At 35.9% G+C, this 20,058-nt stretch overlaps 2 protein-coding genes across 3 annotated transcripts in view; both read left to right on the plus strand.

Moving 5' to 3' along the window:
- The first annotated feature begins 360 nt into the window (after positions 1–360).
- mxtx2 (mix-type homeobox gene 2) lies at positions 361–1,897 on the plus strand. Its single transcript, NM_001079816.1, is given in 3 exon segments — positions 361–457; positions 567–739; positions 846–1,897. Coding segments are annotated over 3 exon segments (891 nt in total). The 5' UTR covers positions 361–429; the 3' UTR covers positions 1,536–1,897.
- Positions 1,898–4,200: 2,303 nt separating this feature from the next.
- Positions 4,201–20,058, plus strand: part of bms1 (BMS1 ribosome biogenesis factor) — a 30,915-nt gene continuing 15,057 nt past the window's right edge. The window contains 13 exon segments of one of the 2 annotated variants that reach the window (NM_001111150.3): positions 4,201–4,344; positions 4,830–5,015; positions 5,169–5,359; positions 6,439–6,518; positions 8,061–8,249; positions 8,326–8,468; positions 9,665–9,786; positions 10,357–10,550; positions 10,782–10,921; positions 15,136–15,671; positions 18,805–18,906; positions 19,173–19,327; positions 19,434–19,515. In NM_001111150.3, coding sequence (NP_001104620.3) covers positions 4,837–5,015; positions 5,169–5,359; positions 6,439–6,518; positions 8,061–8,249; positions 8,326–8,468; positions 9,665–9,786; positions 10,357–10,550; positions 10,782–10,921; positions 15,136–15,671; positions 18,805–18,906; positions 19,173–19,327; positions 19,434–19,515 — 2,113 coding nt within the window. In that variant the 5' untranslated portion in view covers positions 4,201–4,344; positions 4,830–4,836. 2 annotated transcript variants of the gene reach the window in all.

A 20,058-nucleotide genomic window follows, 5' to 3' on the forward strand; every position in this document is an offset into this window, starting at 1 on the left:
AATATATTCATATATTTCATCTATACTATTTTTGGTATTATCATGAAGTAGCACATATCATAAATTAAATTTCCATACTTACTACTTGTTTTGACATGTTTTTAAAAATCTTTCAGCAGTAACACTTACATCATAAGTTATGTTTCCATTAACAGTCTTACAAATTGCTTTGCCATGTTTTGCAAATTGATCAAGTTTTTGTGAAGAATGACGTGTAAATTAAGGTGTGGCACCGAAAAAGGTGTGAGTTGGCCATTAAGGATCACAGAGCTCACTCAAACTTCAAAGTGACCAAGTGTTAGCACGGCCCCTTCTGGACTTAATTGGGCAGGTTTAAATAGTGGCTACCCTCAGTTCTTCATCAGTAGCACAAGGAGCAGCGACAAGCTTGACTTACTTATTTTCTGCAAGAGAGCTGCAAAATACTCAATGAAAGACATGTGGACTGACTGCATTGGTAAGAATAACTTACTAATTTTACTTCTATAAATATTTAAAACACATTTTTAAGTAATTTTTCATTCTACCATTGAAAAAAAAAATGACATATCTGCTTACTTTTACAGCTCAAGATGGAAACTCACAGGCCAGTAAGATTGCAGGCCGCAGGAAGAGAACCAGCTTCACCAAAGAACACTTGGAACTTCTCAAAATGGCTTTTAATGTGGACCCTTATCCTGGCATTAGTGTCAGAGAAAGTCTATCTCAAGCCACTGGCCTGCCAGAATCACGTATTCAGGTATGTCAAGATCAATTTTGATAACAAAAACAGTTTTTATAAACTTCAATTAGTGTAAATATTCCAATAAATTCACATCCTAACTGAATTCTTCTTCTTCTCCCAGGTATGGTTCCAGAACAAGAGAGCCAGAACCCTAAAGAACAGAGCCATTCAGAGCTCCCCACAGCTGGACAACAAATCTCCTCTTCCTAGCCCTTTCTTACCTCCTCACATGGCTTCTGTGGGAGTCAGCGCTCAACAGAGAGGCATTCAGGAGTCACCCTTCAACATCCAGATGTCTCAAACATCTCCACAGCACTTTACCTTTCCTCCAAGCGACTACAGCACACCTGTTGTAAAGCCTCGACAAACCAGACTGATGGGAACCAGCTCTTGTTCTCCATCTGATCTGCAAGCAACACCAGACAGCTGGAGCTATGCTGGAAGCACACAGATCTCTCCTGAGTCATGGGATGTAGCAGCAGAGAATTTTGGGAATTCCTACAAGGATGAGAGTCCATTTTTTCTCTATCCACCACCTCCTTACCCTTATGGAAGCACCAGAGTTGGATGCCCTAGTAGCATGGAGTCACTTTCAACATCTCCTGCGTCTTCTGATTCTGCATTTTGGGACATGGGATTGGAGAACTGCTCTCCATCTGTGCCTTACACCAGCTGTGGCAGCCCATGGGACAGGCTCACAGAGGAGCAGCCAGTGGCCCCTCTTCCAGATCTGTCTTCTCAGTGTCTGGAGGATGTGCTCGGGGAAATGGAGCCAGCCTGGTGGAGCTTCAATGGCCAGATGGATCTTTAGCAATCTTGCAAACATCCATAACCTACAGAGACAAACAGTGTTTTAGTATTGAGGGGGTGCATTTTTATTTTTGAATTGTATTATATGGGGCGCATGGTATTGTGCAAGTGCAGGTTACAAAGCAATATCACATATGCATATTGAACTTTTATTTATGGACTTTATTTATTTATATTTATACCAAATGTAGATTGTAATGAATAGCCTATGGTTGCACTAGCTTATTTATTCTTTATGCTCTTTTTTTAAGGTATTTTGGTGCAGTTGGGGTATTTATTACTACATTTAATGCAGTTCACACAGCCTATACTGTCACTTTGTAAATTATTGTATATTTATTTGAAATAAAATGCTAAAATGTATGAATTTGTGTCTTCTGGATTGCTTGCCTTTTTATTTTTCTACTTTTATATATTTTATTATCAAAAAGAAATTAGATGAATCATTCGTTGACAGTCAATATGAACTGCAGAGTGGGTTCCCTTCAGTGAATGCCCCTAACATGCCTGAACATATTACATCCCTGACATAGCCTAAAGGGTGACTTCTTACCAACATCAATATTTGATAATCTCACGAAAAACCTTTTACTATTCACAAAACCAATTGCTCAAAAAAATTTATAGAGTGTGTTTTTAAATGCTAAACTTAAGAAACTAAGATAAAATGGTTAGTATATCAATAGGTCAACTTAAAACAACATTAAAACAACATAAATGTTAAACAAAGTGCTTCACAAACATGGCAACAGTAAAAACAGTTAGCAAGACAGTACAATATATGCTACAGTAAAATGAAAAAACTAAAAATTTTAAAAATTGGTATAGTCAATGGGTCCTAAAAACAAACAAACAAAAAAACTAAATTATCCATAAACTAGAGAGAAGAAGTAGGTTTTGGCAGATTTTTTTTTAAAAAACACTTAATGAAAATTGAGATGAAATTAGCATTGTTTGGATGTCCAGACCAGGCTCTAACTTGGCCTAAACATCAACTATGTTTGGCATGGTGCTGGCCAATAAAGAAATTCTGATGGAGTGAAAATCCACGACACCTATAAAACTTTTTTAATGGTTAGCTGAAATGGTTCCTGCCCTCATGCTGGAAAGGTTATGTTTCTCTAGACTTGGCAAATAGAAGATGTATGACAAAATATGGGGCCCCTTCCTTACATGTGGTAAATAATGTCTCTTTAATATCTTTTTTGGTAATATTTTTTTGTTAACCCTGTACAATAAGGTTCATTAGTTAATGCATTTACTAACATGAACTAATCATGAACAACGCATGTACAGCATTTATTAATCATAATTGAACATTTACTAATGCATTATTAACATCTAAGTCCATGCTTGTTAACATTAGTTAATGCACCATGAGTTAACATGAACTAACAATGAACAACTGTATTTTCATTAACATTAACTAGCATGAACAAATACAGTAGTAGATGTATTGTTCATTGTTTGTTCATGTTAGTAAATACATTACTTAACATTAACTAATGAACCTTATTGTAAAGTGTGACCATTTTTTTTCTCTCTTTCCTTTTTACATGTCATTTTATTTAGTTTCTTATTCAATTAGTCTGGCTGAGATTTATTTATTTATTTTTTTTGATGGCGCTGTATAATTGCTGTATTGTTTGCTAGAGTTTTGGTGCATGTTTTAGTCAGTATCAGTATCATAAATATTAACACAGAGATGTTAACATATATACAGGATGTAAACTATTGTGTTATTATATTATAAAAACTTCTATAAATTGATGTAGATGATGCTCGGTAATGTGTTCCTTTTGTTTTCAAGGATTTTGGAACAATTAGGAGCTGAGCAGGGAACCTGAGAGATCTTTGGGGAAGATATAAACTTAAGAGTTCAGATATATAGGCCGGGGCAAGTCCATGTAAAGCTTTAAATACATACGTTTAAATACACAGAGTTAATTTGCTTAACAAACTTCAGATCTGAGTCAAAAATGACCCTGAGATTTTTAACAAAAGAGTATTTTTTGACTGTAGAGGCCCCAAGAGAGCGCTGTATTTTTCAAGCTGAAGTTTCAAGCCGAACAGAATCACCTGTTTTATTTTCATTAAGTAATGGTTACACAGTTCTTTTGGGACCATACATAATGACTCCTCTCCTGTAAATCCCTGTGAATTTCTTTTCAGTAACTTCTTGAGTATATAGTTTGAGTATATAGTACATAAATTCATCAGTTGTATGAAACAATAGGCTACTATCCTAAAGCAAAACAGTTAACAATTTTCAATCTTTTCCAAATTATTAATGAACCTTCGTTGTATTATGTTTAACAAAGCGAAACTTTAAGTCTACTTAACTTTAACAAACTTTAGGTCACAATTTATCATATATATATGTATGACAATGTATATATTTGGTGTTACACGTCTTCCTGTTTACTGATTAGACTGACAACAGAAGAGAGTCCGTTTTCTCTCAGAAAATGCAGGCACAAAAAAAACGAACTTATTATTGCGTTTATGTTGCTTAACAAGTTGCTTTATCGTCCAGTTTTACCGTCACCATATTATCAACATCCACTGTGTTTAAAAGTGACATAATCCTCTACAAGCGGAACGTGTAATACGGATCTTCATGTGAAGATCCTGTTCGACACGACAGCCTGTGCCGAACGCAACCACTTCCACCGCTAACCGGAAGTGCTGCACACGTGTAAACAGTGGAGAGAGTCACGTTGTGTGCCTGTGATTTAAAAACATGAATAAACACCTACAACTCTGAGATCATAAATGCGCCGGATTTAAATAAACTGTAACCGCAAAAGGTGAGCCTGCATTTTCTGTCCTAAAAACGCACAGCAGTTGCATTAAAGTTAAGATTAAAAGACAAACGGATATGTGTAGATGTCATTCTCATGTAAAATTTCTCATAATGATTATAAACAATATGTAATTTCAAGTTCCGTTGTTTATGAAGGTTTCTTTGTAATTGCTAGACAGTTTGACGGTAGAAAGATTAAGCAATGTGCAGTTTATTCTGTTTTAGACAGTTTATAATTGTCAACAACTGTTATTGGTGAATGCTTACAAAGTAAGTTAATATTATACTGATGCTGAATGGTCAATACGTTTTGACGTCAGACGTTACATGTTAATGTGCAGTGAAAAACATGTAACAACCTTGCTTCTTTAGTTAGATTTTTCTATTAAAATGAATGAGAATTGAGCCCAGTCAATTGCTAAACATGAAACATCTGCATCTGTGAAGTCAAAGCTCATTGCAGACAATCTGTCTTATTCTCCACACAAGAGCAAAGATGGAGAAGATGGAGAGGAAAGAGCAGAAGCGCCACCAGCACAAGCACAGCGGACCCAAAGCCCAGAAGAAGAACAGAAAGAAGGAGCAGGGCACCGAACCAGAGCAGGATGAGCGCAAGAGGAACCCACGAGCGTTTAGTGTCCAGTCAGCTGTGCGCATGGCAAAAACCTTCCATCGGTTAGTGTTCAGACATCTTTAAAGTTCCACAGTTTTTTTCTTTATCCAGTGTATCAGCAGATTTCTATGTCAATAAGTGCATAGCTTTTACTTTTATCACTAAAGGAGAATGATTTTTCATTCATTTTAATGGCTCTTAATGTTGTTTTGTAGGGCACAGGATATTAAAACAAAGAAACATCACATTCCCCTTGTTGACCGGACGCCTCTGGAGCCTCCGCCTGTTGTTATAGTGGTGATGGGACCTCCTAAAGTGGGCAAAAGCACTCTGATTCGATGCTTGATCAAAAACTTCACACGCCAGAAGCTTTCTGACATCTGTGGACCTGTGACTATAGTATCTGGTCAGTTTTCTAATACATTATGCAAGGTTATGATTAATTGTTCTCATTTAAACTAGTGGTGTAACGGATCACAAATCTCACGGTCCGGATCAAACTATGGTTTTGAGTCACTGATCGGACCAGAGCCAGCTGAAAAAAAGGAAAATATTTAATACGAAAAATTATCTTTGCTGCTCTTGCAGATGAGGCTAAATATAGAAATTCAGCATCTTGTACAACATATCATATTTATTTTCAATTAATGACTCAACAATTCACAGATAAAACTTCATGTTTCATTGGTGGATCATTTTGGAAAAAATACTCAGTGACGTAATTTTGATGGTTGTTTGTCGCCTACTGTTAGTTACACCATGTAATTGCTACAACATTCACCAGGGTCAAGTTTTATTAAACAGTGATTTTAATCTTTACCATAAACATCAGTGTTTACATAAGAAATATAAACTGTTGTTCCTGCACTTCTCTGTTATTTAATCGTTTGTCACTGACTTAAAAAAACTGAATCTTTCTTGATCAAACACAGATTTAAATGCAGCGCTTTGAAGGATTAATAAACGTGCAAATTATTATAATTTATTATTCATGTTGTGCGGGTTTGAATTGAGGTCACAATCTTTTAATGTTTAATTGTGCAGCTTTACACTGAATAGATTAATGCAAGCTAAACAAACAGTGACAGAAAACACCTTTAATTAATAACCTAAGAAAGCATTTAGGTCCCACCACAACTTTTTCTGTAATCATTATATTTTACAGGAAAGCCAAAATGCTTTCATACATGTGATCTGAATGATGCAGGAGGCGATGTCTCTGTAATTTTTATAAATGTTAGACTAACCTTCAAGTTCAAAAAAGTTATCGATCTGTGGGTCACGTGCGTTCCGAACTGTGGATTGTGATCTGTATGGATCAACGTGATCTGTTACACGTCTAATTTAAACATGCTAGTAACATACTCTATACTGTGTCACTTTTTTGTAAGAGTATAACTGATAGTTATTTTGCTTTCAAAGCGTTCTGACTAATTTTTTAAATAAGATATAATGTGAGTTAATTTTTTTTGCAAATGTTTGTAGGAAAGAAACGCCGCTTGACCTTCATTGAGTGCAACAATGACATCAACAGCATGATTGATTTGGCAAAGGTTGCTGATTTGGTGAGTGCAGACCTCTGTCAACTATCTGTAAAACTGCTTTGAGATAAATTAATGCTTAAATTTTTATTAACAGGACATTACTTAAAATATATATAAAAAAATTTAAATGCAAATGTTTATACTACTGTTCTAAATTTTGTTTTGTTTTATATATATTTTAGTTTTGCAAAGGTTTGTGGTTAATATTTAATGTTATTGCTATAAATAATATTACTGTAAAGGAGTATTTATTTACTACTTTAGAAGGTATTACTCAAGTCTTCACAATATCCTTTACAAATATTAATAAAAGTCTAAATTTGGTGATTTCTTAATATTATCAATATTAAAAAAGTGCAAATCAATAATTTTCCAAATTATAATAATTTATATTGTATTATATAAAGTTTGAATGAAAAGCATTTATTTGGAATAGAAGTATTTGGAAGTTTTTAAACATTGCACGTCTCTTTTAATATCATATTAATAGTATTTTAATATAGTCTATTTTTATGCAATGTTTCCATTCTGAACAAAAGTAGAGTCTGTGCTGAAATATAGATAAATGGTGAACAAAACTGAAATGAAAAAACATTTTTGACACATTATTTGATAGAGCTGTGAACCTACACTATCCTCACGGTTCGGTTCGCTTACGATTATCATGCCATCGATTCGGTTCAATTTGATATTTCGGTGCATAACGGTGCATTGATGATGCTTTTCATACACAGTTTTATATTTCTTTACAGCAGCAATTCTTGTATTAAAATGTATGAATATATTAATATTTGTATACTATCTGTAATACAATTTTGTCATTTAATACAGTTAGATATATAAACTGTGCCTTTAAACAACACAAGCATTTAGCAAATAATATAAACAAATATAAATATCCAGCTCACTTTCTGATCCTTGTCTAGTTCTCTTACACCTCTTTGATCGCTGCGATTGGCTCTTGCGCACTGCGCTCTTCACAGAAAAGTGACACTGATAAGCGGCAGGTGGCAGCGGCGATCACAGCTGATGCATGATAGACACGGTGAAGAAAACTCTGTAGACACGCGCTCGTTTCTGTATCCAGAAGTAACGCTGTAAAACAGCCGAGAGGATAAGAAAAGCCAGGCCAGCAGGTCAAATGGGCCACTGTGTGTGTGTGTGTGTGTGTGTGTGTGTGTGTGTGTGTGTGTGTGTGTGTGTGTGTGTGTGTGTGTGTGTGTGTGTGTGTGTGTGTGTGTGAGAGAGAGAGAGAGAGAGAGAGAGAGAAAGAGTACTATGAAGTACTTTCATTCTCTCAATCTCAGTGAAATAGGGGCTTTTGCTGTATATGTCAGTGAAAGACTGTTCCAGCAAACACACACAGTGAAATTGTGCACAGAGCGCATATGAGATAAATGACGTCAATAATAACTGGTTATGATTATTACTGAACCGATACCGAATTGTCCGCGTCTCCATCGCGGTGCACTGAAGAAACAATTAATTTTGACACCCCTATTATTTGATCAACAGACTGTGTTATGTTTTCTTTTAAGACTGTTCTGTTATTTGACTTATTAGGTTCTGATGTTGATTGATGCAAGTTTTGGCTTTGAAATGGAGACCTTTGAGTTTCTGAATATTTGCCAAGTTCATGGCTTCCCTCGGATCATGGGGGTCCTCACACATTTGGACTCCTTTAAGAACAACAAGACACTCAGAAAAACAAAGAAACGCCTTAAAGACCGGTTCTGGACTGAAGTTTTCCAGGTACGTCAGAGACCCTTTATTTAACAGACTTATCATTGAAGAGAACTGTATATTGTCTGAACAGTGAATCTTGCAGGGCGCCAAACTCTTTTACCTGTCTGGAATGGTGTACGGAGAGTATCAGATACAGGAAGTGAAGAATCTTGGCCGTTTCATCTCGGTCATGAAGTTCAGGCCTCTTGTCTGGCAAACATCTCACCCCTATGTTCTGGCTGACCGGTGAGTGAACAGAAAAACAAATTGTACATAGGAGTTTTTGCAACAGAGGAACATTTACATTGTGCCCATTTAACTATTGAATAAAGTACTTGTCTATGCTGTGTTTGCACCACAGTAACTGAGAGTTGTTTTAATTTTAGGATTGTGTTATAGTTGAACTTAATTAGAGCTTACTTCAGAGTAGGGTTTAACTCAAAAGCATTGTAGGAACTACAGGTAAACTAAGTGATTGATGCTGCTTGGTCAAATCATGCCACAACACTGGCACAGTATTTTAAAGTGTTACAATTTATTCATTCATTCATTCATTCATTCATTCATTTATTCATTCATTCATTTTCTTTTCTGGTTAGTCATGTTCTCAGGGAGAACATGCAAACTCTACACAGAAATGCAAACTGACACAGCCGATGTTCGAACCAGCGACCTTCTTGTGTTACAAGACATAAAGAAAGCTAATGTTAATGACATTTGTCTGTTGCCTTTGTCTGTGACATTGTGTTTTTTTAGCCTTAAGGCCAGGACACACAAATCCCATTTGTTGAGACAGCTAGTTGATCTGTGTTCCACACTTCTCCTCTTGTTGGGATAATGTTGGATTGAGTTGACCCCCTGTGGATCTGTGAAGAGAAGCATCCTCTCAGACACAGAATGCGCTTTCTCATTTTAGCCTGCTGCCATCCACTCCGTGTATTCACATGCAGTTTTTGGTCCAGATGGAACCAGATGTGAGTCAGCACAAGGCGACAACACAGTTGGTTTTCATCATCGCTAGATGTTTGGCGTCGGCTTGGTGTGCCCCGCTTTTTAGAGTATTGAAGCACCACAAGTGGTCACAACTTTTACACCTTTATTCAATCTCTTTTATTACAAATCCCACAACAAACTGCTTTAATCACTGGCTCCTCCATTCTTTAATAGCTGCAAGTGTGGAAAAGTACAATTATTAGTTCTTAAATGATTAGGTCAATTCATAGTTCTAATTGACGTTGCAAATGCAACCAGCAAAGTGGCCCGATTAAAAAATAATAATAATAAATAAATAAAATAGAAAAATAATTTTTTTGGGGACCAACCTGATGATTAGTTCCTATAACTGAGTTAGGATAACAATGCTCTTTATTTTGTCCATCTTAAAAAGCATATAGTGGTGTCTTTTATAACTGGCAATGATTTGTTGTTTTTGTTCCATACAGTATGGAGGATCTTACTGATCCCGAGGCTATTCGATTAAATCCCAAATGTGACAGAACTGTCTCTCTGTACGGATACCTGCGAGGGACATTCATGAAGAACAAATCTCAGGTCCACATTCCTGGTGAGTTATCTTTAAAATGTGCCAATTTCCTTGCAGATATTGTTATTATTAAAAAAAGAAATTGTTAACAGATTTTGCTTTAGGAAACCTTACGTTTCCTAAAAGATTAACATTTACAAAAAATTAACATTTTGTACATGGCAAACCAGTATCTTATTTTGTACAAAGCTGAATGCTCTTTGTAACCAATACTCTACTGCTTTTTATAAGAGCCTAGATTTAATTAAAAACTTTTACACATTCCATAAGTTAAATTCCAAAAATTTTTTTTTTATAGATGAGGGCAAATCAAATACATGCTCCATGTTGGTATATCATTAATTTGACTAGTTGACAGTTTGATTGGATGCGATAAAAAGTTATACTTTTATTCATCAAGGATCCATTAAAAGTGACTGAAAAAAACATTTGCAGTGTTTAAATAAACTTGTGCTTTTTTTAAAAAACTTTGTTTATCAAAGAGTTCTGGAAAATAATTTTATCCTGGTTCCCACAAAAAAATAGATAAAACCACTCAATTATATTAAATCATTTGAAGAGGTGATAGATGTTCTGTAACTCTGTCTACAGGTGTAGGAGACTTCACCGTCTCGGATGTTGGCTTCCTCCCGGACCCCTGTCCTTTACCAGAGGTGATCAAGAAGAGAGCACTGAATGTAAAGGAGCGGTTATTATACGCCCCTATGGCTGGCGTAGGGGGATTGGTCTATGATAAGGATGCCGTCTACATCGATATGCCCTCCGGACATGCCAAGAAGCAGCAGGTCAGATTTCAGTCTCTGCACGTCCCCTGTGACAACATTACCTACAGCTGATTTAATACCAGTCGCAATAATATCTGCAGTTTACAGTGCAGTCACAGCTTATTACACCAAGTAATAACACTTTTTACACTCAATTTTGTTCCATCAGCGAATATGACCTTGGGGTTTAAAGACGATTTGTGATCTGATGGATATTAAGTGTTTTAATGGTGTGAGAAATGTCTGTCTCAGGAGGAGGTGCGGCCCACCACTGAACTTGTTCAGTCTCTTATTGGAACACAAGCAACTTTGGATGCAAAAATGGCTGCCAGCAAAGTGTCGCTGTTCACTGGAACTGCTGCATTGACACCAGAGGAGGTGGAGGAAAACGGGTAAGATTTGTTAATTACTGTTCCAAAGTAGCGTTGTAATGTACCAGATGTGACAGCAATGAAAACAATTTTGGCCGTTTTTTTTTAAAAAGCTCAAATGTTAGTTTTACACACAATGTCCATTTCTGCTTTGACACAGTCTACATTGTAAAAGCACTGTAGAAATGAAGATGAACTGAATTGAATTTCAAAAATGACCAGCTTTTAAAACCATCATACTTAGGGGTGTCAAAATTAATTGTTTCTTCGGTGCACTGCAGTGCAGACGCAGACTATTCAGGAACATTTATCTCATATGCGCTCTGTCTCTGTAGCTTACTATGGCGAGGGAGGCGGACACGAGTATTTACAACGATTCAACTACTTAACTCGGAAACTGTGCACAATTTTGCTGCATGCGTGTTTGCTGGACAGTCTTTCACTGATACTAACAGCAAAACTCCCTATTTTACTGAGATTGACAAAATGAAAGTACTCCTTTTCTCTCACTGTGGCCCATTTGACCTGCTGGCATGACTTTTCCTCTCCTCTCGACCGTTAGAGTGATACTTTTGAATTCAGACACAAGTGCGTGCCTGCAGAGTTTTCTCCTCCGGGTCTATCATGGATGTAGCGTTAGAGACAATCACAGCTTGTTGAGCGCGTGACCAATCATAGGGGTGTAAAAACGAATTCACTAGACAGGGCTCAGAAAGCGAGTGGGATATTTACGTTTGTTTATTTGTTATAAATGCTCATGTTGTTTATGTTGAGTTTTTAAAGGCACAGTTTACATATATCTAACTGTTTGTATTAAAGGTAAGGGTGTCAATCGAAATCGATCGAAATTAATGCTCGTTTTCGATTATGGAATCAAAAAATAGAATCGTCGATGCTGCCACGCCCCCATGTCACGTCAGCTTGGCTTGCCAAGTGGGAAAAAAACACGCTTGATAAAGTGCTTGTTAAACTGTGCAGACGCAGGAGACCCATCGACAGAGCTTAAACCTTCAGGGCTCGACAATAAGGACTGTCCGATAGCCCGGGGCCAGCGTGCGAGACGTTTGGGCCAGTGTACAGTGCTGCCTTGTTGCCTGACAGATCGAGCCAGAGCTGCGTTCTGCGACTGTCTTTCAATTGTGTGCAAATACAATTTTACGGTGCTTTCACACGTAGACGTTTGTTTCGGAATCTGTGTCGTTTCCCCCGTTAGCGCGGTTTGTTTGGCATATATCAAGCAGTTGCGCTCGCATCCGCGCCAAATCAATCAGTCCGAGATCGCCTGAATGAGACGGTCTCTGCCCTACTGAGCGGATCGATTGTAGTGAGAAAACAAAACAATGCAACGAACTAACGACCCAGGCTATATCACAGTATATTATGATCGTGTAATAGCCATATATGCGGCTATATGAAGAGAGAATGATGAGCAGGGCGAGATGTCATTCTAACCAGTAAATGCGAATATATCGAAAAATTACAGAGAGCTGTTTATCCAGCCTGATCTCTGTTTATCCGTCAGGAAAATTGACCGAAGTTAATATCTGTTAATTTTTCCATATTTTAATCGTATAGTATGTTGTATTAGGCCTGTTGTTTTGTTCATTTCCGCACTGACAGCTCGAAAGAAAGATATACATTGATTTGATGCAGTCTCGGTTCATCTGCTATGTCTCTCTATAATTTAAGCCTATAATGCAGAATTCTAACCAACGTTACTTTAATAGATTCAATAGATCAATTTTTACAAAACCTGACAATTGAAATGAGGCTCTGTATATATGAGAAAGTCTGACCTCTGCTTTATATTCGGTGACGATGTCTGTGGGTTGTTAAAATTAAAGTGCACATTTTTGCTTATAAAATATTCTATACACAAGTGCTCTAAAGTTTGGGGTCAGTATGATTAAATATGTTAAACTAAGCGTCTTCTGCTCACCAAGGCTGCAATTATTTCATCATAAATACAAATTGTGAAATGTTGCACTATAAAATAACTGTTCAAAAGTAGTTTATCATTTAATTTATTCATTTATTCCAGTGATTTTAAAGATGAAATTTCAGCTTCATTTCTCCATTCACATGATCCTTCAGAAATCACTAATATTAATTATTTTTATATTTATTAATGCTAATAGTAATAATGTCTGGAGTAATAATTTTTATTTGAAACTACATACAATAACAAAGTAGTTATTTAAAATTTTGATAAATATTTAACAATTTAACATTTTTTACATTTAATAAATGTAGCCTTGATGAACTGAATAAGTTTTCTTAGAAACATTAAAAAATTACTGTAAATATATATAACATGGAAGTCAGAATTATTAGCCCCCCTTTGTTTTTTTGTTTTTTAAATATTTCCTAAATGATGTTTAACACAGCAAGGAAATGTTGATAGTATGTCTGATAATATTTTTTCCTCTGAACAAAGTCTTATTTGTTTTATTTTAGGTAGAATAAAACCAGTTGTTAATTTTTTATGAACCATTTTAAGGTCAAATTTATTAGCCCCTTAAGCTAATTGTTATTTAGACTGTCTCCAGAACAAACAATCTTTATACAATAACTTGCCTAATTACCCTAGCCTGCCTGGTTAACCTAATTAACCTAGTTAAGACTGCTTCAATCTTTTACTTTCACACTAGTACTTAGTCATTTTAGCAAACACCTCAGATACTGTTGGCTGGTTCCTGTTGGTTGTGCACCTTTTTTTACCGACGCCATAATAACGTCTCAGATCACTGCCTATTCACAAGAAAAAAGTGATTGACAGTTGGTAATTATGTATGTATCTTGCCTTTATTCATTTACTGCATGATTTGTTTATGGGTAAAACAAAGACCATACAGGTCAGGTAGTTTAAACGGTAGGCTACAAAAAATTAATTTGTTATTAATTAATTAATTATTCATAATCGAAAATCGAATCGAATCGTGACTTAAGAATCGAAAATGTAATCGAATCGAGGATTTGGAGAATCGTGACACCCTTAATTAAAGGACAAAATTGTATAAGCTATGTTTCCATCCAACTTCTTTATTTCACATTTTGGATATGCGCATAAAAAACATGTGCATAACTGAGTAGGATAAACTTTTTATTTGATAAGAAAAGATGCGCTTTAACCTACGATGGAAACACTTTTACCGAACCAGTTTCAGTGTGCGCATTAAAAAAGGTCATGTGATTTTATTATAAGAGATCATGTGATGATAAAAATGTGTTTGAATGGAAAAATCAGCAGGCAGAGCACAATGTTAAACATCTGAAATGCTGTTTTGGTCAACATTTGGCGCCAGTTTATCAGGAAGTGACGATTTTGTTCTGTTTGACTCGTTGGATGGAAACGCTGCTTTATTCGCACATCTCACACGATAATCCAGTTTTGTGCATAAAGTTAAATAGCATTTTTGGATGGAAACATAGCTATTTTTGGCATGCTAAATATCTGGACCTGTCTGCGATTTAAAATCTTGCTGTGTGAAATGTGTTCTGATTGAAAATAACATCAGCAATCGCCTACAGCCAATGAGAGAGCAGCATCCACTAGTATGGGTATCTGCAGGCCCTCAGGAGGTTGGGGGAGAAGTTAAAGTTGGTCTAATTGGAGCCAAGAAATAAAGAAAACACTAATGTAAATTTGGCAGGAGCACTCATGACTTTTTGACGTGTCGTCTAAGCAATATCACAACGAAAAAGAAAAAAGTTGAGGAGAAATAGTTAGTTTAAAAAGCCAGGTGAGCAAAATAAGTCCATTTTCTTCGGCACTAAAGCCTTCTTTCTCATTATGTAGTTAATAACAAAAGATGTACTATGACCTCACGTTGCTTCTATGTCACTTTTCACGTGTGTTTAGTTGTGAGATATGATTTTCGAACCGAGACAAAGTTGTCAGCGATTCATCCTATTGTAAAGTCATGCAGCATGAACCCCCTGTTGCCGGTCTATCCTATAGTGTAAACACATTACTGACAGAAAGCTACCCCAGATAGTCAATCTGAACTTGGCACAAGTCTGCAGTAATGATGCTGAAACTTCAGATTTTAGTCAATGGGTATGATTGATATATTTTGTTGTATATATAGAACTTCAGATTTTAGTCAATGGGTATGATTGATATATTTAGTCAGCAGTCGTAATCTACCATAATTGACAGCAGAGGACTATAACAAAAAAGCTTTGTCATCATTTTTAAATGCTCACATGATCTTCTCTAAATGAATCTTCAGGAAGCAGAACCCTACAGAAAGCCGTGAATGGGATGAAAACACACAGAGAGAGAGGAGAAGAGCTGTCTTTGCTGATGAAGGGGAGGATGATGGTGATGAAGATGATGATGATGATGATGACGATGAGGAGGAGGTAGAGGATGAAGATGAGGAAAATGAAGAGGGAGAGACAACACTGGAAAAGCAAGATAAGACTGCAACGGGTCCTCCTGTGAAGAAACAGAAAGTGGAGGATCCTGCAGAGATGCCTGCATTTGCTGATAGTGAAGATGAACTGGAAAAGAGTGAAGGAGAGGAAAGTGAAGAGGATGAAAGTGAAGAAGAGGATGAGGAGGAGATGGAAGAAGGGAAGTCTGCTAAGAAAAGCTCAGGTCCAGACTCTGGACTCTGTTCAGAAGAAGAAGAAGAAGATGATGATGATGATGATGATGATGAGGAAGATGATTCTGATATGCAGGAAGATGAAGATAAGAGCAAGAATCCAGAGGAAGAAGATATAAACACAGAAGAAGTAGAGATGGGTTTTGAAACGGCAGGTAAGTGGCCATGTGCAATTTATAGATGCTCTACTTGAAGACAAGAATAAGGAGCACTTATTTTTTTCCTCAAGTACATGTTTGCTTTTTATAGAAACAGAATTACCATGACAGAGCTATCGAATCCTTAACCAAATCTAAACCTAGTTTTAACATTTAACAGCAATTAACTGATAAGATTTTTAGGCAGGTATGCTGTAACTACTGTACTGTTTAAAAGTTACTATTATTTGAGAAAAAAATGCAATAAAGACAGTAATACTGTGAAATATTACTTAAAATAACAGTTTTGTCTTTGTATTTAGTATCAATTTTAATCATTGCTGTGACTCAAAGCTAAATTTTCAGCAGCACTACTCTACTGAGTGCCATATGATTCAAAAATCATTCTAATATGTAGATTTGCTGCCAAGAAGCATTTCTAATGGTTATCGATGTTGCGTTACTTCATATCTTCATATCTAAAGTAACATTCGGCCCACTTTATAGTTGCTTATACCTGTGAACTTACATGGTAACTAGATGTTTAAGTAGTATGTAACTACAGTATATTTACACACTCGTACATAGTATTTACTTGTGGAATATTGGTGTAACTACACATGTAAGAACACTCTGAATAGTATTTGTAAGTTCAAATGTTTAACAGGACTTTGGTAACAATAATATGTATTTTACAATAGTATGTACTTGCAGGTATTTCCCACTTCCACACCTGTTTGCATACCATGTGCTTTTAAACACTGTATTAGAATAACAATGGCAGAACTAACACTGCATTAGAAGGTTTCACCTTGTTTTGATACCAGTGTAATTACAGGGTAAATCCTCAGGAACTGTGCAAAATGTTTTGTTTTAAATAAATGATGTTCCTTTGTATGGTCTGTACATCAAAGAATCTTGAAAGTAAACATTTATCATGGTTTCTACAAAAATATGAAGCAGAAACAAATTTGAACGTTTTTAATAATTGAGCACCAATAGCAACTGTTGATAATAGAGCATCAAATCCACCAATGTACGCAAAATAGTGTATGCAAACAAAATGATATACTTCTTCTTTGATTTTATTAATTGTTTAAAGATGACCAAACGTAAATTATCCAAAATAGAATATAATAGAGCGCACTTGTATTAAGTGTCTGTATGTATGTATTATGTTTGTATGTGCCAAAAATGTAATTCCAACTACAGAAATGTAAATGTACACAATTCTAATTTCCTGCAGAGGTTTTAAATATGAGCTCAGTGTAAAATATTTCCATATGAAATAAATACATATTTTAAAATGATTAGTTTAAATTAGGGCTGAACGATAAATAGATTTTATTAGCTTGAGTTTGAAGTCTACATCAATTGTTTGAATGAGAATAGGTTTTCATCCTAGCAAGTGGCGCTCCCCTCTGGCCTCTCTTAGTTTATTCTGCATTTGCTGTAGAAACACACTACCGACATGCAGCGAGCATTAGAGAGCTCACAGAAATTTTGTGCTTTATGAAATAAAACAGAACGGGGATGCACAAGCACACCTGCCAAAAAAACAGCATAATTCAGGGCTCTCAGTCTTGCATTCACTGTCAGACGCGCATTTGAGCCTGTGAACCACACCTTGTAAATCTCACGGTAAGATTTAATGGAGAAGACGTGCATATGAAAGGAACTGTTACCGGTCTGATGTCGGGATTCAATGTTGCTGTTTCCGGATGAATTATGTGATCCAGCTGCAAAGACGTTCGTTACTGTAAACTTAAGCACAACTTGACAAACCTCGCTCAGTGCACTAACATTAGACTAATCTACCAGATGCAGCGACCTCACGCAAATCAACGGTAATATGCAACCCACCAGCATAATGCGAGTCCTTTATATGAACTGATATAACACAAAATAAAAATTATTAAATCTCTAAATGCAAGTTCATTAAACAAAAACAAATACATCATCTTGAAAGAGGTCCCCTTTTTAACCGTGACTATGAGTTTATCTTCACTGCAGTTTACATTCAGTGTTCAGTTGTATAAAATGGTGTAATTTATATTATTATTATTAAGTCTTGCATGCAATTATAAATTGAGCTTGTAAAATTTGATCTTTAAATGGCAGCTTTTCGTTAGCATTTGTATTTTATAATTATGATAAGGTTATATAGGTCAAAAACCTTCAAAATTTTTTGTGGGGGCAAAAATCGATTTTAAATCATGAATCAATTTTATTTATTTTTTATTTTTGTGAAGAATTTTTTTTTAAAAGCCCATATCGCCCTGCCCTAGTTTAAATCTTAGTACAGAGTAAGGCTGTGCAGTTTGGGGAAATATCTAAATGTGATTATTTATTTATTTACTCTATTGTTGACTGATATTGCAATTTTCCTTTCATTAGCAATTCAATTGTATAGTTAAGTTTCATCTCATCGATCTGTATTGCAGCTTCTTACTGCTAAAATGCAGTCAGTGAGTGTTCGTTAAATAAGGAGCTGAAAAGATATTAACTTGTATTAGCAAACAATTTGAAATTGTACTTTGCTAGCTACTAGATTGTCACTGCAATACCTTTAGTTGATTTTTAGCAATTTGCTCCTCATATAGCTGCCGGTGGTGCTTTTTTAGATGCTGGTTGTATTTTCTTGTGCTGTGGCAACAGGTCTTACAAATGATTTGTTTTTTTTTTTTGGTGTCTTGACTTTGAAACCAAGATATTGCCGTATTACCGACATGCTGTTTCTCTAATATTAATAAGTCTATCAATGCTTCTAAAGCAGGAGATGCCATCATCCCACTTGTCGCGCTTTCCTGTTTGTTTGTTTTTAATGTGGGCATTCCGGTTGCACAATTCTGTTTGGACAGAACGAAAGTTTGCTCTATCAATTAAAAAGTTAAAATATATATATTTCATATTGCTGCCTCTTGCGATTTAGTTAATCACAATGTTTCAAATTGCGATTTTATTTCGATTAATAGTACAGCCCTGGTACATAGTTTTAAATATTATTATAAATTATCTCCTAGAGCATTCTTTGTGTTGACAATTTTTCACCCAAGCTCCCTCATGTACCTCTTTTTCTATATTTGAATATAATTGTACTGCTCTGAAACTGAACTATTATTGAATGATCTTGTAAATGTTTTTGTTAAAGGAGCTTTACGGTGGAAGGAAGGTTTGGCTGAGAAAGCAACAGAGGCATATTTAAGACAACAGCGTGCTGCTCCAAACCTGCGCAAGCTAGTGTACGGCACAGGTGAGGACAGAAATAAATCTCCAACATAACCTTTCTTTACTCCTCCTCGTTTTTCTCCATCTTGTTTGCAGTTCTATCTTCAATGTCATTTTTTATTTTAATCTGAAGTTTATGTATGTATTTATTGCATGCAGGGAGGTAATGATGATGCTGTGTTTGGGGACTGACATTTAAATTCACTCACTGGAAAATAATAAGGCCCAAAAAACAGCATTTATTTACATAAAGCAAAGCAAATGAATCTGATTTATGTGTTTTTTGTTCAGTGGCGGAGGAGGAAGAGGAGGGTTCTGATGATGATGAAGAGCTGGGCGGTTTATTTAAAGTCAGTCGACCAGAGAAGAGTAAGAAAGTACGAGCTGATATGATGGACTGCTCTCGGTTTCAGCCTGACAGCAGCCATGACTGGGATCAGGAGGAGGTGAGAGACTTCATGAAAGCACATTAGCATATACACGTACATGCATGTAAATATGCCGTCTGCTGTCCGTGTCCTTTGCTTTTTCTGAAGAATGATGTGTTTTCAGATGCTAGCCTCCATCAGGGACTGTTTTGTGACAGGAAAATGGGAGGAGGATAAAGATGCTGCAACCTTGCTTAAGGAAGATGGTAAGCAAAGCAAATGTACCTATCGCTAATTATCCTGCTCTGTTGTGTTCTTGGGGTCTTATAGCACAGATCTAAATTTAATGCTCACCAAGTGCGTACAAATTTGCTTTGGGGATGTGTATGAAATTCTTAATGTGACCAGGTGCTTGGTATTGGTTTAATTTTGAAAATACTTGTAAATGCATTATAAAGTAGCATAATAATCACATTTTAAAGACTTTCACATTTTTTTGAATAATAATGAACGAATTACCATTTTTTTTCCAGGATAAAATAGGTGTGTGAACCTATACTATTCTCATGGATCGGTTATGGTTATCATGCCCAAGTCGGTTCAATTTGATATCTCGCATCACAGTACATTGACGATGCTTTAAAGGGTCACGAAACACCAAAACACATTTTTTGAGCTGTTGACAGTCGTATATGTGTCCCACACTGCTATAAACACTATTAGGACACCTATATTTCACTAAAAAGTGTAAATTGGTTGTTTTTGCGTTATTTCAAGCAAATTCGTACTTCCGGTTTGAAACGAATTTT

The sequence above is a fragment of the Danio rerio genome, chromosome 12, assembly GCF_052040795.2.
Source record: "Danio rerio strain M-AB ecotype USA chromosome 12, GRCz13ab, whole genome shotgun sequence".
Classification (NCBI taxonomy): Eukaryota; Metazoa; Chordata; class Actinopteri; order Cypriniformes; family Danionidae; genus Danio; species Danio rerio.